Source organism: Paramisgurnus dabryanus, chromosome 1 (genome assembly GCF_030506205.2).
Source record: "Paramisgurnus dabryanus chromosome 1, PD_genome_1.1, whole genome shotgun sequence".
NCBI lineage: Eukaryota > Metazoa > Chordata > Actinopteri > Cypriniformes > Cobitidae > Paramisgurnus > Paramisgurnus dabryanus.
The window spans coordinates 60,271,885-60,294,138 of NC_133337.1; the positions used below are offsets into that span (position 1 = coordinate 60,271,885).

The 22,254-nt window shown below is 36.9% G+C and overlaps 2 protein-coding genes across 2 annotated transcripts; both read right to left on the reverse strand.

Moving 5' to 3' along the window:
• Positions 1 to 82: 82 nt before the first annotated feature.
• Positions 83 to 7,117, reverse strand: mto1 (mitochondrial tRNA translation optimization 1). Its single transcript, XM_065242667.2, has 13 exons — positions 6,963 to 7,117; positions 6,113 to 6,311; positions 5,833 to 6,032; positions 5,558 to 5,675; positions 5,160 to 5,458; positions 4,173 to 4,285; positions 3,249 to 3,439; positions 2,787 to 2,917; positions 1,680 to 1,884; positions 1,281 to 1,452; positions 1,048 to 1,157; positions 614 to 771; positions 83 to 221 (listed from the first exon to the last, which is right to left on the reverse strand). The coding sequence occupies exons 2-13, from the start codon at positions 6,300 to 6,302 to the stop codon at positions 99 to 101; spliced, it is 2,010 nt and encodes a 669-aa protein (XP_065098739.1). The 5' UTR covers positions 6,303 to 6,311; positions 6,963 to 7,117; the 3' UTR covers positions 83 to 98.
• A 1,225-nt stretch (positions 7,118 to 8,342) lies between these two features.
• Positions 8,343 to 20,181, reverse strand: adprh (ADP-ribosylarginine hydrolase). The gene is made up of 9 exons (XM_065242675.2): positions 20,055 to 20,181; positions 19,895 to 19,965; positions 16,352 to 16,466; positions 12,015 to 12,123; positions 11,819 to 11,917; positions 10,576 to 10,681; positions 10,222 to 10,488; positions 9,181 to 9,395; positions 8,343 to 8,972 (listed from the first exon to the last, which is right to left on the reverse strand). The coding sequence occupies exons 2-9, from the start codon at positions 19,900 to 19,902 to the stop codon at positions 8,821 to 8,823; spliced, it is 1,071 nt and encodes a 356-aa protein (XP_065098747.1). The 5' UTR covers positions 19,903 to 19,965; positions 20,055 to 20,181; the 3' UTR covers positions 8,343 to 8,820.
• Positions 20,182 to 22,254: the final 2,073 nt, after the last annotated feature.

The following is a 22,254-nucleotide window of genomic DNA, read 5'->3' on the forward strand; positions in this document are numbered from 1 at the left end:
CTGCCACCAACCCAGAAATGACAAACTTCACGTTTTAAATTCTGTGTTGTTAGTTTTCCAAACACTTTAAAGTTTCTTTCAAAGTGTAATGCAAAATTTCATCCAAAGCAATTGACAGCTTTTCCTGTGCCCTGATTCCTTTGTTTTTCTCTCTGCACGTAGTTGAGCAGATGAACTATGGCTGCTGGGGTGATGCCTTGCAGACGAGTAGCTGCTCCCAACTGAAAATAACCAAAGTATAGAAAGTCACTAATCTTTGTACCTACTGAGCCTAAATAATAACAAAATTCTTTTGATATGTGCTTTAAGAGATAGTTCACCCAAAAATGAAAATTCTGTCATAATTTTACAACTCTCATGTTGTTTCACTTGGAAATACATCACGACACAGAATAAATTTTATCGTGACGTCCGGTTCACTGGGACTTTAAGGTTTCAGTGCAAATTAATAATGTTAATAATTTTCAAATAAAATGCAGCACATCATGTCATTTTAGGGTCAAAGTACTGACAGTCAGTCATCGATATCCTCTAGTAGTGTGTGGGTATACAGATACTAATGAACTGAAACGGAGCTGTCTGTATAACGCATAACGTATTAAAGGTGTCTTACTGTATTTGGTCTGGCTCTATCCAAAATCTCTCTGACCTCCTTGGAGAGAGACACAGGGAGAGTAAGGTAGTCAATGTCCTCAGGCAAACACAAACTCTCCTCTACTTGCATTCGCTCCATTTCTCTTCTCTGCTTTTCACAGTGAGGGCGGTATAAAGCTGGAGAAAACACACAACCACATGACCATCATACATTCTCCTATGAAAAATACACATTATTTATTAAAAAACTTTTCTCTTCTAGCTCAAACGATATACCTTAGGACCTCACATGTTATTGCCACCTTAGGATAAAGCACATTGTTGTACTCCTAAATTTTGTAAGCTGCTTTGGATTAAAAGAATTTGCTAAATGATTGAATGTAAAATAATAAAAATTTTACTGGAGTTCAAAGATATAAAAGCTTAGGACTTTCATTTTCTTGCATGTATTACCTTCAACTTTAATTCTCTCTGAGAACTCTTGATACGGGGATAGCAGCTTTGGGAAGGCAGATGCCAACATCTGGAAGGAAACCTCTTTATACTGCAACACCTCCTCTCCACTTAAAGAAAAAGGAATAAAATAGTTATGTTAACTTTAATGTTATGTCCATTTTTGGTTTCTCTAAAATTAATAAATATAGATTTCAATAAGAGTAACATTTATCATTGTGATAAATGCATACTTGAGAATGGTGCTCTTATTTTCACTGATGTTGACATGTTGCAGTTTATTCCTCCAGCGAGCAGCAGGTAGTGAGATAGACTGCAGGGCAGAGAGGGCCTCATTCAGTCTCCCTTGAACTTGAAGAGCTTCAGTATAGCGTTGCTTAGACACACAGCCCATCTCCTCAAAACCTGAGAATTTTTTTAATTAGTAGGCTAAATAATTGCATTTTTAATTAAGCCTATGCCTCAACATTGACAATAATAGCATATATAAAATTAGCACTACTTAACAGTGTTTATAAGGTTGTAGTCAAACCTTTATATTAAAAGAGATATTAGCAAATTTTAAATATAAAACCCCTAACCCAATTATGTATGCACTGGAAATATTTTTGCATTTTAAGTATTTTTTGTACCTCTGGGGGTAAGTCGAATGTCAGCATTGTCTGGTCTAAGTGAAGTCCTGAACTCTGCCCTGCTTGTGAACATACGGTATGGTTCGGTCACTCCACGACCAACTAGATCATCGATGAGAACACCAATGTAGCTCTGAGTGCGTGAGAGAGACAGTGAATTCTTGGAAAGAGATGTCCTTCCTGCATTCACTCCAGCCCATAGACCCTAAGCAAAGAGCAGAACAGCCAGTGTTATGATCAGTAAAAGTGCAAGCCTTTAAACGGGACATATGATGACAATCTGACATGTAAAAAATAGGTCATTGAAAATTGGCACCCCTTGTAATGTCAGAATGGGATATTAGCCTAAACTGTAGTCGTTCATGGAATTTGAATCACTGGAAATTCAGGGTGAACACACATTAGGTCTAACCCAACCAAACTGTGCCCCAGTGCGATTGTCCCCCCCCACTCCCCCAGAAGCACACACTCACACTGTACTTTAAGCGATCCGAGCCTGGGCACACTTTCATCATTAGGATGTGATTGTTTTGAAGAAAACAGAAAGTGCTCTCTTAACACTGGAACCCATCGTAATGTTAAGTCTGAGTCGTTTGGTGTACAATGATACACCCTCTCACATCACATTGCTTAGTTAATCTGTCGCATGTGCAGATCAGACATTAACTAAACCCTGATGCGCGCATCATTAGGTTTTAACGAAGGCAGAGGAACGTGAGTGGCATTATTTCCGATCATGCTGCTCGATTAACCAAGACCCTAGGTGCGTTTTGGTTTGGATAGTGTGAGTGCACCCTTAGAGGATAAAAACTCTGTGCATGCCAAAATTCATAAAAGTATTCTAGCTGTAAGGATAGTAATACATGGCTCTGCAAAGCCCTTACAGTGGCTTCACCAACAGTCATGTATAATAGCTGGATCTTCTTGTCCTTATGTTTGTATATGATGGGAATACACCAGGACAAATGGTGATGTAAACCTGAAACATACCAATAAATTTGATCTAATAGCATAACATCTAAATTATTATTGTAAGCTAACCATGTAGGGTCTGGAAATCACCAACATGGTTCCCCAATGTCCTCTAGATGGTGCAGTGTGGTTTACCTGTGCTGCTGCCTCCTCATAGCCTGTTGTCCCATTAATCTGCCCAGCCAGGAAGAGACCCTGAGTGCTTTTCACTTGCAGCCATGGGTAGAGTTGTGTTGGACAGACAAAGTCATACTGCACCCCATAACCTGAAGCAAAACAACACGTTTAACACGTTTTATGTGTGTGATACAGATTGTACACAATAATGAGATTTCCTATATTGGCAAACTCCAATTCCGATTAGTTGGTTTTAACCAGCTTGGAATGTGGACACACAGTTAATTCATTGCACTCTGAAATGTATTGAATGACAAGAAAATGTATTATTAGGAAATGTCATTTCAGTGTTTCCCACAGACTTACATAGGTCACATTTCGAGTATGGAATACCATACTTGATAATCATGTCGCTTTCATTTTCTTATTCTCTATGTAAGCCAAAGCCTACAGAAAAAGATGTGCAACACTATAATATACCTGGAGTCTGAATGTGAGCTTGCTGTAGACCTGGGATCTCTCGAATGAGGCAAAGCTGCTTATCAGGGGGCATCGTCATGGACAAACCCTGAGGGTATATGAGGTCAGAACTCCAACCTTCAGGTTCCAGCCATACCTGGTGCCGTCTTCCAGGAAATCTCAACACTTTTGACTCAATGGAGGGACAGTACCTATAAGACACACACAATTGTTGATTACAGACTGACTACAGAGGTTTTATGCAAGTATGCTGCAGTCAAAATTACAAAATGTCTTACATACTTGGACACTCAACACTACAGTGGATCATTGTGCATTTATAAGTACAAAATGCTTTACATACTACATTTTTTCACCTCTTTATAGATATTGTTACCCTTAGTATGTATTGAAAACCCAAAGAAACAGTACCAGGTAACATTGCCTTCATAAATGAAAATAGGGATGCACCAAGGCTGTTGAAAACAGCATTACATTACATTGTATGTACACATTTATACATCAATTTCTGGATGTAAAGAACAAAAGCAAATTTAAAATATGCATTTTATGGTTTTCACCCTAGAATTCTTTTGGGTATAGATTCTTTTTTTATTTTTGGCCAAAATCGTTTTTTTTTTTAAATTGCATTACTTTTATTAAACAGGGTAGCGGTAGCTCTCTTAGTTGCCATTTTGGGATTTGTCAAAACATCAAACATAGTTTATAAAATTATTATGTAATTACAAGGTTTTTCTAGCCTTACTTATAATTATTACATGATGTAACCACACCAAGGGGCTGTTCACATATTGTGCATCTTTGGCCATTACAGAATCTCAGTTGTGGCACAAGATGAGACAATCACTAGTTAGACACCATGTCAATGTTCACGTCCACAGTTAAATGTAATAACATATCCAGTCTGAACTGCTCTGAGGTTACCTGGGTCCTTTAGTGTCTTGGTGGATGTGTGAGTTCACATGGATGCTCTCGTTCACCACTCTCTCTACTCCAGGTGTTGTGTAGGTTAAAAAACATGGAAGTTGGTCCTCCGGCTACAAGACAAATTAACACAATCAACATTTTACTCAAATAAATATTATTACACTACATTTAGTACTTTATTTTAAAAAATTATTTCATTTAAGATATCTTAATGTAAAATATTATTACATACGGTACATAGCTCTTATGATTGAGACTAGTGATAGACCGATATACTGTTTTGCATAGCCGATATATCGGCCGATAATTGGCCTTTTTTATTATTGGCATCAGCCAATAAATCTTTTCAATCGGCCAGTGAATTTCTGTATTACTTAAATTTGTTGTTTGCAATGAAAAGACACTCAGTAACACTTAATGTAAGCCTAGGGTTGCTCCAATCAATCGGAATGTCAGGGGCTTGACTTTTAAAAAGTCTCTAATAATTCTAAAACGATGTAAGAGAAAAATCGTGCAGTGTGAACCCGGCTTTACATCGCTACACTATCCACAAAGCATATGTATATAGATGAATATATGTTTTATGTATTAGGCGGTTGTTATCTCTGAAAAAATACCTTGAAATATCATGACTGGCCAATCAGAAGCAAGCATTCCAGAGTGCCGTGTATTTAATGGTTATATATACATCGTTCTACTGATGCATATATGCTAAGGATTATTTTCAGTAATAATAAATTAAAAATTAATCTGTTGAATAAAGAATTACACATATTTAGAAGATTGAGTTACGTATTAAGGTGCGTGAGTTGACCATTCTAGGATGATTTTTTGGTAAATTTTAGAGTAAACCTTAAGAGTAAAAGAGCAGATTTTGCTGCACCTTTTGTGACATGAAGGACAGTGATTAAAGACAGATTTTTGCGATAAACTAACCCTCGCAAAAGTCAGCTAATTTTGTACATTTTAATTTATAATCTGTACCTTGCAGTTTGTTTGTGTGTTAATGAAGCTGAACGGAGTGGGCTTTTCATCGGGCAAACGAATATCGGTGAGGGAGAAATCAATCGTATCTTTGATGATTCTGGGAGGAGTACCAGTCCTGAGTCGGCCAACCTTCAAGCCCAAAATCTCTTTCAAACAATGAGAGAGACCAACGCAGGAAGGAGGATCACCCATTCGCCCCCCTGGAGATGAATTCTGTCCCATGAAGAGAGAACCAGACAGGAAAGTGCCAGTGGTCAAAACCACAGAGCCGCAATGGATTTCACCCCCTCCATTAGCTGCCAGAGAAAATTTACAGTCACATGAATATATTATCAGCAGCATAGTATACTATTTAATGGTTACAATTTATTAATTGACTTTTTGATGTTTCTTACCCAAGCGTATTCCATACACTTTATGTCTTCCAGGTTTATCTGGGTCAGCTGTAGATACCAGAAGATCCTCCACCGACCCCTCCAAGATGGTCAGTCTCTCTGTAGATAAAAGCTCAGACTGTAAAAGAAAAGAGATCATGATTGTAATTGCACAGTGAGTTACTGGTTTTGTACAAAGTGAAGTGGCTAAACCAACTTTGCACAAATCACTGTAATGCACACCCTATTTTATGTCTATTTTAAATAAAAAATTAGTAATACAAGTAGAATTCAACCTGTATAAAGTCTCTGTAGCGTCCACGGTCGAGCTGAGCCCTGGGGCCCCATACTGCAGGCCCCTTACTACGGTTAAGAATGGAGAAGTGAATGCCAGCCCAGTCACCTGCCCGTCCCATCACACCATCCAGAGCATCGATCTCCTTTACCAGATGACCTTTCCCCACACCTCCCAGAGATGGGTTACATGAAAGCGCCCCTACAGGTCACACAAAGAATTCCATTTAAAGATCGATCCGACTGATGTCTGAATGGGGTTACAAGGAGTCCTTCACTCACCAATAGTTTGTATTTTCTGTGTGATTAGCAGTGTCTTTGCCCCAACTCTGCTGGCTGCGGCTGCTCCTTCAGTCCCGGCATGACCCCCACCCACCACGATGACGTCATAATGTTGAGTGTGGACTTCAGCAACCGGAATGGAGCAAGTTGATAAAGCCTTGCGTAGCACATGCAGTCTCTTTACAAACATGGGTGCTGTCTAATATAGTAAAGGAAGTCATTTTTAATCTTTGATTTTGAATCTTCATCCAGTTTTAGAATACTTTAAGCAAAAGACCTCCTAAAAATTATACCCTAAATTTTAACAAAAAAAAAGTGTAAACACTATATTCTCTGATGCTTTTAAAGCATTGCATTGATTTAGCAAGCACAACACATCAGCATTGGTTCAACCAGTCCTGTTTGTCTGACCAATAGTAGAAAATGTAAAGTATGTTATAAACCTAGTTAAAAACAAGCCACAAGTCCAAATCACCTATATGGTGGTAAGAATCTACACTTCATTACATTTTAAAATGTCTAAATTTCATTGTATTTAATAACAAAATACACTAGGTTTTAAAGTAAACTTTATAGTTTTACTTTTTTAAAGTAAAAAATGCTGTTGGTTTAATAAACTTTACATTGACTACAATCACTCTGACATAATGTGCTTAAAATACATGACATTTTTGTCTAGAACTAACTTCTAAATAACTAACAAAAATACAATAGTTTGTAAATATAAGTTTAAAATGCACGTTTAATTGCATTGTATAACTCTAGATACGCTATAGTGTCAATTTATCATCATGACACATGAGGCACTCATTCCGATATAACGAAGTTATATCACAGAAGTGATACTTACAGCTCTTGATGCGATTTATCCTATTTAAATAAGATTATTTGTTGATATCACAGTGAACATCACATACAGTGTCAAACACAGTGCGCTGCCATTTTGCTGCAAATTAATACCGTAATAACTGCAATAGACAACCCATATTACCGTAATACTGGTACAAGGCGGCCTAATAATTTTGACTTTACAGTAGATATGATTATATATTAAAAAAAACCGCGCAGGCTAATATCACTTATATAAATATACACTATAAAACTAAAACCAAACATTTATCACTTTGATAGTGAAGAAGATTTTTGATTAATTTGTTTTAAAATTAAATTGTTTCATCACAATTTTGTAAATATTATACTGTCTTTTCGCTCAGTGTAAAAAGCATCTGTAATCTGTGCTACAAATGTTTAATTGGAGATTTTTTTAAAAGTCTATGTTTTAAAAAGTGTATATGTTTATGGTGGTTGTGGAACACATAGGGGCGATTTCCCAGACAGGGATTAGACTGGGATTAGACTAAAATAAAAGGAAGAACTGTCCAAACTGAAAACAACTTTTAATATCTTAAAATACATCAGTTCAGTGCCCTTTGTTTTGCCTCAAAATGCACACAAGTAATGTTTTAGTAAGGCATGTTTGTTAAATTAGCTAAGCTATTTCCTAATTAAACTAAGGCCTTGTCCTGGTTTAAGATAATCTCTGTAGGCGGTTTCCTGGACAGGGTTTATCCTAGTCCAAGACAGATGCGTGCCTTTCCAAATAACGTCCAATTCAATTTAGCATCAATAGTGTACTTCAGTCAAAGTGTAGAAACATCTCAGCAACGACCAAGAGAAATGGGAAATACATTTTTAAGTGTTGTTGCAATGGGTCTGAATACTTATGCAAATGTGATATTTCTGTGTTTAATTTGTAATAAATTTACAGATATTTCTAAAATTCTTTCATTTTAGGGGAAGTGCAAAGAGCACCGTTCAGTCTATGCAGCGCCCTCTGAGGTCGAGCAGTGAAAAAACAAACTTGGTTCCATTAAACAACAGCAAAATGTGTTGCCTTGCCAGTTCTGTATTTATATCCTTAATATGGTTGTGTTCACACTCTGTTATTTATGACAGTGACACCAGCATTCTATAATTAAAGTCACATCCACACATTTTAGGCATTAACAAATTTAAAAGGTTGTCAAGGTTTATGTTGTGACAAAAGAGACGCCCGCTGTCTTTAAAAAACCCCTGACTGAAGTGACCAAATAAAGCAGAAAACACAAAAACAATATAAAAGTCCAAAATGTTTTAAACAGTTATTTTTGAAAAAATATCTTGTTTGAGTTTGCTATTGTTTAATGTGTTACGTTACATCATTTATTGTATTAAAGCACAAAACTCTCAATCATAGAAATGCATCAAAAATTTATTTTTTATATTTTATGTAAGTTACAGTAAATATTTGTAACAAATCAGATCTAAAGAAGGGTTTATTCTGACAGCAAAACAATTACATTAAAGCTAAAAGAACATATGGCATGCCAGTAACTATAAATCTCAATGGTTCTAGCGTGTCTCATTACAAAATACCAAATTACCAATAAGATTTAAATGTAACTATATGCCGTGATATTTCAGTTGATAATGTGATATTTTTATGATAACAAAGTTTAGCGTTGAATCAAATAAAAACATAAAGTGATTGTATTAACAAGTGATTTAATTGTTTTTCAAATTCAAAAATTTTCTGAATTTTTAGTCTTTTGCAAAGCAACTTCTTAGAAACTCAATAATATCTGTGAGTCAGCTTGATTGCCAAACCTTATTACTGTACTTCTTTTCAGTTTTTATATCAGTCTGTTTTCCTAAGCTAGTTAGCCTCTTTATCTGCAAGAAAGAGCATAAAGCTTTTGTGCTGTGCTTTCCAGTCGATCCCTGTACTCCAGGTTTCTATAGTTACACTCGGGCACTCCCTCTTTTCCATACAGTAGACCCCAACAGCAGCAGGCGATCACTGCAGTACTGTCGCTGTCTCCTATAAACAACAGGCAGTTAAAAACAAAATACTGATTGAAGTGATAAACAATTGTACTTGTTACAAACCTTGAACTTTTTCAGACAACTGTGTTATTTAAATTAATATTTACTAAGCTGTATAATTATTTTTGTCACAAACTAAGCCCCTGAATTAACTGCTGATAAAGATTTAAGGAAAAGCTAAAATTAACTGATAGCCAACTGACCTCCATGAAATCCGGCTCGTCCCATGAGTTCCTCCCAGTTTGAACCGGCCCCCAACAGAGAATCCAGAGCTATCATCGGAGCATCATGACCACTACGACCAGCCCACCCTGATAGGCTAAAGCTTTTGTAGACCTCATCTCGTTCAGCTGGCCCATATTGGTCTGGCCAGTTAACTGGTCCAGTCCCAGAAGACAATGCTCTGAGATTCAAGTACCTTGGTGGATGAGAACAGAATGCAGAGGCATTTTATATTTTTATGCATTTTGAAAATCTCTTATATATATATATATATATATATATATATATTTATATGAGTGTATAAATAAAAAAATAGGCCTGGTTTCACAGACAAGGCTTAGCCAATGGCAGGTTGGTGACAGGAGATAGTGCTGTGTCCCAGTTTATGTCACCAAAAGTCAGCGGTCAAGCTTCCATTGGAATTAAAGACATTGCATCACATTGTCATTGCTTGTCATTGGCGCTCATTTGTTAATAATTGGTATTAGGGCAATCAGATTGCCTCCTTAGGAAAGACCTAATTTAAAGAAACGCGCGACACAGTAATTTTGACACCTTACCACTGTAAAAAATATATTAATTGTGGGCATCACAAAGCAGAAAGCTATTAGATGATAGCAAAGCCACTTCTTCAGTTCATAATGTCATCTTGAAGAATAAGAAAACTTCAGAGAAGCTACTATAAGTAATACTAACAAAAGGCATTCACTACAAAAGGCGTTAAGAAAGATTTAGCATACTCTGGAGTGTTTTTTTTTTTTTTTCATACTCTGGAGTGGTGCACTGCATTAACGGGTACACAAATATGACCTTCATGGAAAATTCATAAGCCACGGGGAAAAAGCTTTCCTTCATTCTCATCACAATACTGTCCAGCTTATTTTTATAACAAATATTTTATAAAGTCAGAAGACTTCAGAAACGTAAATTCCAGGAAGAAAGCTAGCCTGATTATTGGTTATATTACTATTAATACTATCATATCATCATTTAAACACTGTGCCTTAAATGTGATTTTTCACCATTTCCATTTCTCAGTGAAGTAGTCCCAGTCCTTCTCAGTCTCAGTAACAGCATATCCTGTAGATTGTATAAATTTCTTTGCTACCGGACAAGCCTCCTCCAACAAACCCAGACCCCAAGTCATGATTGGTCTGCGCTGGACTGCATAAGCGGTGAACAAGGCTGAAGCCACAGCACCAAGAAATCCAGTTGGATGAGGATGAGTCATTCTTCCAGTCTCCACAGCCACTGCAACCAGTGAGGAGAGTTGCTCAGGACGAGGATATCTGTAAAGTAAATACACTTAACTCCAACATCTTTTACTACCAAAAATCTTTTATAATACGAAAAAATAGAGCAAGTATGACATTCACCTAAGGCCGATGCACATTGACCTCATTGCTGCCCCACAACCCGTCCCCTCTGGATTGTAGGGAATCCTGAAACCCCCTTCAATGCCCGGCCGTAACTGAGAAACACCTTTCGCAAGAAAAAAACAGTAACAACAAAATACATGTTATGAGATTCCAATCTCACCGGTTTGAATTTGAACAAGCCCCAGGACACAAACAGCAATTGCCCTCTTTGGTCATGTTAGATAGGCTTGGGCTCAGAAGGGCAGCCATCTTGGTCATGGTAGAGAGTCTAGGGATTTCGAGGATGACTTTCTTACTTAGTATTTTTGTGTTGTATTTAGTACACAGTTCTTAAAATTCTTAAACCAAGTTGCATTTTCCTGATAAGCAAAATGATCTAAGGAAATAAGTCTAGTTTTTAGACAAAAAAATATCAAATTTAGGTAAATTAAATTTGATAAATTTTGTCTTAAAACTAGACTTATTCTCTTAGTTTTTTTTGCTCATCAAGAAAATGCAACTTTCCAGGGCCTTGGAATTTTTTCCCGGATTCACAAACTTTCAAAGAGTATAAGGACCTGTGGGAACCCTGGTGGTTAAAACAGTGAAACCTCAAACTGAGGAGAATTTCCAGTTAAAAAGGGGAACACAACTGAGCTCATGCTAATCAAGAGTTTATATCAGCAGGGCTTTTCAACGTCTGGATTAAATATTGGAGCAGAGATGATTTTAGGTAAGGGATCCAGGTTGAAACATTTATGTGGAAACACGTTTTCATTTAGTCAGAACATGGCAGATATATTACTTGTTCAGATTTTTTTTATTCATGACTTTTATGATGTACTTCTGTTATGTCAATTTATAATGATAGATCCACTTAAATGCATTAATAACCTACTTAAGTCTGGCCTTATCTTGCCTTGCTGTGGTCTATTTTGAGGCTCCAAGTGCGGTTTTGTTTTTTGTTTTCTTTCGGTCTTCTGCCCTCCCTCATTCCAACCCCTGTCAGCTTGCAAAATTCTTGCAATTGCATTATTATGCTATCTGTTTACCAACAATATGTAACATAAAAATGGTCATACAATGACAATTCTAACTTTTTTTAATATCACAATTATTTCTTGGACAGTACATCACCAAGCAAAAAATAAAGCTTTATCGTGACAGGCTTAGTTACAAAACTTTTCATTTTTAATAGTAGGCTTTTCATCTTTTTTTTTATAATTATGATCAATAAATACTACCATGTGTGGTCCTTTACCCAGAATGCTGGATGGTCCAGGCTTTCTTCCTTCCATGTCCTTCATTGCCTTTACATAACCAAAAGCAACCTCGTGCAGTAACTCCTCACCTTCTTTTCCTGTAAGACAACAAAGACAATTTATTAAAATTAATAATATTATAATAACTTTTGAATTAAGAGAGTCTTTAGAATCCCCACATACTGATGGACCAACCTGTTGCTAGGGCCTCAGCAGTTGCCAGGTGAAGTACCGTGTCATCACTAACAGGCCAATCAGGAAGTTCCGCACAGATGTTTTTAAGCCCTCCAAGGTCTTGTAGTTCCTAAATGATCATGACAAATTGTTGATAACAGAAATTAACTAGCCTTAAAGGTTTTTTTTGGGGGGGGGTCAATGTGATGTTAGCAGTATCCACTACATCTTGTCAGGAAGCAGTGAATATAAAGTTAGTAAAACAACCAAGAAATATTTACAATACCTTTTTTATGTGACAATAGAGAGTTTAAATGCAAACATGTACAGCCATGCATACACATACACAACTGTGGCTAATAAAGTTATGTTTTGCTTCCCACAAATGGTTCAGGAGAGCCAGAGGTTTAAAACCAGCGAGTGTGTTGTCCTTGCTCCCTGGCACGCAGAAAATTTCAGAGTGCCTGGGCTTTAATGATGCGCTCGATGGCATAAGGTTTAAGAAGGTTGCAGTCAAATCAGCTTCTTTTTGTCCACCAGTCAAGTAACTTGACATAATTAGTAGAAAATGAACAAATAGAAAGGAAGAAGTGGCTGGGAGGACCGTTTCGGGGAACTTGTCTTCTTCATCGGGCGAATGTAAATGAGATGTGGCATCTGCCCTTTTGTTCTTCCATTCTGAACGGTATGAGATGGTAAACTGGAAACAGGTGAATAATAATGCCCAGGGGCCTGGCGAGGGTTGAGTCAGTTTTGCATCCTAGAGATACTGGAGATTGTTGTGGTCAGTGTAAACGATGAATGGAGGACGAGTCCCCTCTAATCAGGTAGCTTCAGTGTTCCAGGATAGCGACTTCAGTTTACCTTGGAGTAGAGATGTGAGTGGTAAAACTATGGAAAATTGTAGTAATAAAATGGAGGTAAAAATTGGAAAAAACCTAGGAATCTTTGGAATCTGCGATGATATAACCCAGGAAATGAATGGAGTATTTCAGCCTTCAGGTAGAGTTGACTTTTGAGATCTTCCGTAACATGTTGCTGGTGTTTAGTGAGGGACTTGGAGTATATTATTAATGTAGAAAAGAACGAACTGGTGTAGGAAATCTCTGAAGACTCAAGGCCGAACGACTTGCCGCAATTTCTCGAATTGACCAGTAGGGGTGGCAAAGGCAGTTTTTCACTCATCGCCTTTGTGGATGAGAATTAAGATTGTATGCACTGCAAAGCTACATTTTTGTAAAGATGCTGGACCCTCTGAGTTGTTTAAGTGCTGCTGGGATGAGAGTAATGGAATAGCTGATAGTAATAGGATTATCAGTGACATTGTTGAGAGCACATAGTCGATACAAGGCCGTAAGCCTTCATCGTTCTTGGGGACGAAAAAAGAACTTGAAGCAGCAGGGGATGTGGATGGACAAATATAGCTTTGTTGTAATGCTTCCTTAATTTACTCATTTATGGCCTCCTGTTCTGGTACTGTCCGCAGGTAAATTTTACCTCTGGGCACCAGTGCATCATCACGGTAGATCAGGTGGTAACTGAAGCTGAAAAGCTGGTGATTCCGACACATATATTGTTGCTTTTTTAATAAATATGACAACAAAATGCCTGTTAATAGAGCAGAATTTTCATAATAATGTGGAGAATGTACTGAAACTGATGTCTCAATACATGATCATCATGTTTATTATGTTTTACTCTCTTAACTATGTTTTTATTTGGCATTTATTATACGTGTTTAAAGTGTAAAACAATAAGGACATTTGTTTTTATTCAACCCTTTTAATGTCTATTCATTCATGAAACTGTAGTACTGTCCATCAAATTTCGCACAATTTGGATTTCACAAAAATTCAGAGGTGTAAAGTACTCGAGTAAATGTACTTCGTTACTGTACTTAAGTATTTTTTGGGCTACTTTGTACTTGTACTGAGTATCAAAAATATAGGCAACTTTTACTCTCTACTCAATTACATTTTTGATTGGGTATTTGTACTCTTTACTCCACTACATTTGAAATAACACTTAACGTTACTCGCTACATTGTTTATTCGTCAAATAAAAACGAGACGAAAGTGTCAGAGAGTGATGATGGATAGAATCTGTGGTCGCGAGGTGTTACACGCACACACACAACTGAGGGACTTCATTTGACATCACATTTGCTTCAGTCAAGGGACCCTTTGTTAAACATGTGATGCTACAATCAAAACAAAAGTGATGCGCGATTGCAGGAGGGTCATCCCGCAACACAAAGGCAAGCACAAATGTTTGTATACTCTGATGCTACTTTATCAGCTAACCTGAGTTACATAACTTGATATAACTTACTATATAAGCCAAAATAAACCAGCGAGGTCCTGTACTGATTGCCCAAGTAACTTAAGTACATTATAAGATTGATAATAAGTGTACAATTTCACTGTCCTCACATTTAATTAAGTATGCTGTAATGTATTTACTGTAAAGAGGGATGCATGACGGAAGAAATGTAGTGCACTTAATGTATGAGAGTGGTGTTACGTACTACATGTGTTTACAATTAATCTTTCAAATGAACAACTTCACGTTTTTAATATGCATTATCATATATCTGTTGGTGTAATTTTAGTTTACTGGATTTTTTTTTAAATATTAAAATTATATCTTTTTTAGGATAGGCCTATATAAGAATATTTGGTAACACTTTACAATAAGGTTCATAAGTTAACAGTAGTTAATGTATTAACCAACTTGAACAAACCATGAGCAATACATTTGTTACATTATTTATTCATCTTTGTTAATGTTAGTTAATACAAATTTAAGCTTTAATTGTTTGTTCATGTTAGTTCAGAGTGCATTAACTAATGTTAACAAGATTTAAATAAAGTATTAGTAATTGTTGAAATTAACATTAACAAAGATGAATAAATGCTGTATAAGTGCAGTTCATTATTAGTTCATGTTAACTAATGTAGCTAACTAATGTTAACTAATGAACCTTACTGTAAAGTGTTACCATATATTTATATCACAAAGTTAGGCTATATATTTTTCAGCATGTCACATTTAAATTTTATGTAGATTTCTAGACCAAAATCTCATGGCATTTAGTTGAATAAAATTAGACTAAAGCTAAATCAATTCAGATGACAAAAATATGACTAAAACTAAATAACATTTTAGTCAAAAGACTATGACTATGTTTAATCTGTGTTTGTTCTGCCAGGTCAAAATTTTGAGGTGTTTGATTTCTTTTCTATATTAGGAAATAAAACCTCATAAATAAACTTTCTTAGTTTTCACTGCCCAGACCTACAATGTCTCTTTGTGTTGAGGACTAGTGCATCTTTGAGCCAACATTCAGTACGAGTAAAAATACTTGAGTACTTTTAAATTGGGTTACTTTAATACTTTTACTCAAGTCATATTTAAATTGGTGACTTGTAACTTGTAGTGGAGTAATTTTTACAGTAAGGAATTTGTACTTTTACTCAAGTATGGCTTTCAGCTACTCTTTACACCTCTGCAAAAATTGCAACATTCTAGTTTGTACATTCTGTACTGTATACAATTATAGTAGGAGTATTAAACTACTATACTGTCTCCACACACATGCACGCACTCACACTGCTGTGACCGGACATCCCGGTGACACGAATGACGTCGCAAACTTAAAGGACCTGTTATTTGTCAGGATGTCCGTTCACTGTGTGTGTGTTCGTGCCCGTGTGTGTGAAACATAGCCAAGTTTGTCCTCATTTTGTTATCATTCAGATTCGAGGTGGCAGTGCCATATTTGTCTTGGTCAACTTCAGGTGCAAGCCAAATTATCTTGCTCACCCACACCAACCTTACGAATCCATAGCAACAGCTACCAAATTTTTTGGGGCATGTTTCATAATTATTGGGAGTCTGCCATAAGCTCCCTTAAACGAATTGCTATTACTAGATGTGGCTTCTGAAAGGGGGCCCCAGTTTTCCTAATACTTTTTGTATGAGTTCTGCTAACAGATTTGTCCTTTAGCAAACCCATTGTCAGGATTTCAACCCCAGACCTCTGAGCAGGTGAACTGTAGGTAAATATGTAATTGTAAAACATGTAATAATGATATAGAAGATGATTTTAATTTCATTTCATTGTAATCAATTAAACCTTCTTGATTGAGCTACAACAGAAACATCAAAGAACAACAATCTAATTAATTATTGCATGAAACCTAAATTAATAATGGATAAAAGCATACATTAATACTTCCATGAATATCTCATAAAACTTGCCAAACACTGTTATTCAGACTCGAGATTCACAATATGCCGAACAAACTAAACAGAATTAGCTTGAAATAATTTAGAGATGTTAATAGAGTATGTACCTGGTGGATAGCAGGGCCAGACTGGTTGTATTCCCACAGCTGATTCCTGTAACCAATCGCATCTCCTACACCGCTGAGCAGCATGCCTGCTTTATAATGCTCCACAGATACAGGACTGAAAGAAAATTCATTTATTCGTATTAGCATCCATATGGGCACATTCTGCATATTTCAACTGGCAATATTTGAAAAATGCAAGAAAAGTGGGCAGATCCCAACGGAGATATAGGGGACGAACTAAGCTCGTACCAAGTGTGTGGTGAGATCGTAACAAGGGCTTTTTTTTACGTCAGTAGGCATTTTTTGGACCCAACATCCAACAGGAAAATTCATCTGCAGAGGGCAGCACTCAGACATTTTTACACCATATATTGTAGTATTGAAAGACTTTATGGGCCCTATTTTAACGATCTGAAACGCAAGTGCGAAGCGCAACGCGCAAGTGAGTTTGTGGGCGGATCTTGGGCGCTGTTGCTATTTTCCCGGCGTGAGAAATAACTCTTGCGCTGGGCGCAAATCAATAAGGGGTTGGTCTGAAGTAGGTTCATTATTCATAGGTGTGGTTTGGGCGTAACGTCAAATAAACCAATCAGAACGCTATCCAACATTCCCTTTAAAAGCAAGAGCGCAAGTTCCATGGCGGGTTGCTATTATTATGACGGATTTACCAGGCGCACGCCAGGAGCGGTTCACAGCCGAGGAGACCCACGTCAAAGACAGAGAAGTTGTTTTGTATGGGGATAGGAGAAACCCGCCCAAATCAGCGTAGATTAAACAGGCGTGAGAGGAAATAGCCACAATCTCATCAGCTGGCATCCCCATCGTTGCGCCAGCATAAATCGGGCACGCCGTGTAACGGGAGGTGGATCTGCCTCTACACAGACGCCAGCAGAGGACATCGCTGCGTCCACCCTCACCGCTGAAAGGGTTTGGGGGCTTTGAAATCGGACCCAAGAAACGCAAGCAAGGTCCAACCCCAAAGTACTCTTACAAATCAAGTTCATACATTAAGGTTTCTTATGAAAACATTTTAATTATTATTTACATAAAATAAACGTAATACAGCCACACAACAAACTTATGAAAATATTTTAATCGTTATTTGCATGAGAATTTTTTAACGCAGCCACACAATAAATAAAAACTATCACCACAATGCTCACCACTATGATTCCCCTTATCTCGTGTATTAATATTTTTAGTGTACAAATTTATGATTTGCAAAAATAACTGTTGCATCTGTGTAGATTAGATGCAAAGTGTGTGCGCGTTGTGCACGCTATACATTATGGTCAAGCATGCGCCCTTAAAATAGCATAATGAACAACGCGCCACTGACTTTAAACTTTTTTTTTCTGGTCAGTGGCGCAATTGTTTTTTGAAACTGCAAAATAGCATCAGGGATGGTTTGCGCCGGAACACGCCTCTTTTTTTGCGCTGAAACGCCCAGGGAGCGCAAGTTCATTCCCTAGTTAGTCGACGTGCGTCTGTGGAGGGAAAAACCCGCTGTGCGCCGTTGCAAAATACGAAATGATACATGCGTCACTGACAAAGTCAATTGCACTGGGTGCAAGATAGAGCCCTATATCCAAATGTCAAACTTACTAAAATCAATAAACAGCACTAATAAAGCATCATTCTTACAGATCATTAACTAAAAAAAAAAGTTGGTTTAGGGTTTAGTTACTCTTTAATAATATAATGCTGGCCTTTTTACACTTTTTTACACCCAACACCACAGCCATCCTTTTTATATTATTTGGTAACATCACATATTGATGATCTCTCCTACCTTAAACTTCCCCATGAACTCCAGTTGATCCAGGACTTCATTATCATGAACTATACTGTCTTCCTGCTAAATATTGTGTAAAGGATTCTGCATTTCACATTCAAAGCTATGCACCCTCAAATCTTTCTCATCTGCTTCACATTTACACTCCTGCCTGTATTCTTAGATTTTCATCATTGCTTTTGCTATGCCTCCTGTCTATCTAAGCACTATATGGGATTAAGAGCATTCAAGTGTCCTTGGAACTCTCTGTCATAATATGGGAAAGGGATTGTCTCTTTACTTTAAATCACGTCTTCTTAAATTAACCTTTCCTGGGGAGTGTTTGTTTAGGTTATTTCAAATATCAACATTGGCTTTCAAAGATCATGGAACCCGCATTTAATTGAAAAACTTATCAAAATTACAATTACAGGTGTGACAATTGCATAATCATCAAAAGCCGCGATTTCAGCTGTCAGCAAATGTAAAATTTCTGTGCATTTCGCCAAGTGTTTTGTGCATTGAAAACAGTGGAAAATCAAAAGCATTCATTAATGTAGGATTTATATTAGCATGTCTTTAAGCCATTATAACGTCTGTCTCGTAACGACTGCTGTAAAAGTGTTTACAACGCAAAATCAACAAGCGTTTACTTTGTCAGCATCTCTCACGTGTTGAACCAAAGCTGTCTGTCCAGCAGTTCACATGTTACTTTATAATATAAGTTTAATTTCAAAACGTTTTTTTACTGTTGATCTACTTTACATATCTTTGATTATTCTGACCAGAGTGTAGTCACATCATGCTTTCACCCTGCTGGGATGCGCTAGTGTCACAAGCATGCATACACACACACGCGCGCGCGCACACACACACACACCATATAACATTCTCTGTGTTTATAAAATGTATTTATTTTGCATGTAACCTGACACCTAAAAGTGTAGCTGGCCAAAATGTTTTACAAATCTTTTTCCTTTAAACCTAGACCTCATGATCTTAAAAACCTTTTGAACTAAAAACCTTATGTCTGAATCGGTTTTAGTTTAATAGCCTACATAATGAAATTACTTTAGAGAAAAATATATGATGTTTCATTACAAGCAAAACCTTTAAAATTTAAAAATGACTTTGAATAATGAAGAGATAGACAGACAGACAGACAGACAGACAGACAGACAGACAGACAGACAGACAGACAGACAGACAGAACAGCAGTATGCCGTTAACTTGTTAATTAAATGTCTAGAAGAATTGGTGCTGTTCTTTCATATTAAGGAGGCTATACAAAATATTAGATATATTTTTAATTTGTTGAAGGGTGTAATTATTATTATTATTATTTTTGCAAGACCTCGTTTGATTTAAATAAAAATGTAATTCAAATAAATAATGAGGAATAATAAAGAAAAGATTGAATATACTTAAACTATTGATTGAATACTTAATAAAATTAATTAAATACTTCCCAATAATATAGTTTTAATGTATCTAGATTCTTTACAAAATACAGATAACATTTTTTGTCTGTCTGCCTGTCTCTGTGTGTGTGTGCGTGCGTGCGCGCGCGCGCGCGTTGTAGTTCAATTAAATAACGTGTAATCAATTCTCTAAAACCATATCAAAATCCAGTAAAGTTGGTTGTACAAGGTGTGTGTGGTAAGTGGTCTACATCCTGCAACTGCTTAATATTATAATACATATTGTAATCATGCTACATTTTATTTACTGTTTCAGATGGAACCGCAGCGCATTTGACAGTAACTCACCGGTCCATGAGCGGTTCTCACACCGGGTTTAGTGACTTGTGATCAGATGGCAGGACTGGCAAACGCCGCGGCTAAAAACAAAACAAAACAAAAACTTTTAGTTCAGCTGTTCAATGTACTAGTCGATAACTGTTCCTTAAATCAACTTAAATAGACTTACAAAAGGCTTCAAATGCTTCCGATTTGCTTTTATATATGGCTCACATAATACGCTCTGAGGTTATAAAGCTTTTAGGCCATCGGCTGAAATAACAGTGCTTGCTTGACTGATACATGAGACAAAGTGGGCGGGACACAGAAAGTGACCTGTCATTGGCCTGAAAACTCCCGTTGCGTCTTTCTTTTTTCTTTTTCTTTTGCATATTCAGTTACTTATTGTTTAATGATTATTTTTAATGAACTTTAACCTGCATTCTCATTTTATTATTTGCTACAACTATTCTGGTACTACTTCATACCGTTTAGTAGGTTAAAAAAGGCAATATACTTCACACATGGGTAAATAAAAAATATGTGATTTAAAATATAATAGTAAATACTAATTTACAATTTATATAAATATTAAACATATTAATAATTTATAATTGTCTGATTATGCAGTGACTACAGATTTGTGTAAGCATTGATATATAATAATGCTTCAAATTATAATTTTTTTTACAAATGCCAGTATATATACATAAACATTTGTATCGTTTTAATCCAAAGGTACTAAGGCTGCTGTTATAAGAATATAAGAATAAAGAAATATTATAGAAACTTTTTCAACTATAGGCAGATGTTGATGGCAAAAGTGATGTTGTTCAATCTGAAATTTAGAATTTTCTAAAATGATAAAGGCATTAAATGTGTGATATAACAAGTACTGTACTGTAAGGGGTTGTGCACACCAAAACTTTTAAACGCGGCTGAAAACGCCTGGAAGATGGCGAATGCGAGCTGTCATCCAGCTGAGTGCCAGCTTTCTTCAGCTAAGCGCTTTGGTAGCTCTGATACGTCAGCTGTGAGACGGTTGGTTGCTGTGATACTTGTCCCGACCCTCCTCCACTGTGATTGCACGGCCGTGTGAAGACTGACATTTGGGGAGGTTTTTACCCAAAGTTGAATATTTTTCAACTCTCTGCGCTCAGCGCCGAGCGAGGAAAAACCGCTGGGTGCCGGTTTCAGCGCGGAAGAAAACTGCTAGCTGCTGGATCAATTACTGCATTAACAAGCTATTCCAGAAAGCAGGTTAATCCAAGTAATTTTGAAGAATTACTAAATGTCTTTCTTTGTAACTACATTAAAATTTATATTTGGAGGCAGAATGCGGTGTCTTCTCAGGGATAGCTGTGCATCAATTATGACGTGTATTACTGTGCAAATGGATGGCATATGATATTAAAGTATCACGAGAGCAGACTGTTCCGCATGCTTTCTAAACGCTCCGGCAGTACTTTCATGTTTTTTTGCAGATCGATCTGAACAGTGCCATTGAACACATCTGATCTGCAGTCAGGTGGCGGGGGCGCGAAGATGGTATGTTGTGTCAGTTGCTTTCTCACCGCAAAATGCTGTATATCAGTGTTTCTCAACTCCGTTCCTGGAGGCCCACTGTTCTGCACATTTTGTATGTCTCTCTTATCTGCCAGCCTCATTTCAGTTCATGTAGATCTCTGCTAATGAGCTGATGATTTGAATCAGGTGTGTTAAATAAGGGAAACATACAAAATGTGCTGAGCAGTGGGCCTCCAGGAATAACGTTGAGAACCACTGCTGTATATAACGTCATATAGTTTGTATGTTGTTGTGATTCATATTTAGTTGAGTTGGTACCCTACGCAGATTGCATACTCTGCGTATAGGGGGCAGTGCTACTGATCTGGATGATGTAAAAGAAACCTTGAACAACGTTTGTTCTAGCACGTTGGTGTCATGGTTTGGAGATGGAACCCAAACGCAGACAGTTCATAACTTAAAGATGTTTATTAACAACATAAATACCCTCAAGGGGGCAAACAATGACAATTACTCAAAATATGACACCACAGACAGATCACACACAACAGTATATTATGATACACAATGAACCAGCACAAGACATCAGACACAATGGCATTAAACAGGGAAGAATTAAGCTAGGTAACAATGACAAACAGGTGTGGGGACGTGGTCTCAGTATTGTTTGTATTGGACCATGTATTTCCGGTGTCTCATCACTTTTTACCCGCTCACTTGCTTGTTATTATTTTCACCTGTTCCCCTGATTAGTTCTCCCTATTTATAGTCCTTGTGTTTGGTGTTCCTTACTTCGTTTTGTGCTGTTCTTGTGTCAAGTCAAGTCAAGTCAAGTCTTGTAACAGTCTTTTAATTTTTGTCTA

Coding starts and splice junctions, on each gene's coding strand:
- mto1 (XM_065242667.2), bottom strand. CDS start 6,302: ATGTTTGTAAAGAGACTGCATGTGCTACGCAAGGCTTTATCAACTTGC. Junction 4,286..5,159: donor ACACACAAACAAACTGCAAG/GTACAGATTATA, acceptor TTTGTCTTGTAG/CCGGAGGACCAACTTCCATG. Junction 1,158..1,280: donor AATAAGAGCACCATTCTCAA/GTATGCATTTAT, acceptor TTTTTCTTTAAG/TGGAGAGGAGGTGTTGCAGT.
- adprh (XM_065242675.2), bottom strand. Junction 12,124..16,351: donor CTGGCCCTGCTATCCACCAG/GTACATACTCTA, acceptor ATGATCATTTAG/GAACTACAAGACCTTGGAGG. Junction 9,396..10,221: donor TTCACTGAGAAATGGAAATG/GTGAAAAATCAC, acceptor TCATCCACCAAG/GTACTTGAATCTCAGAGCAT.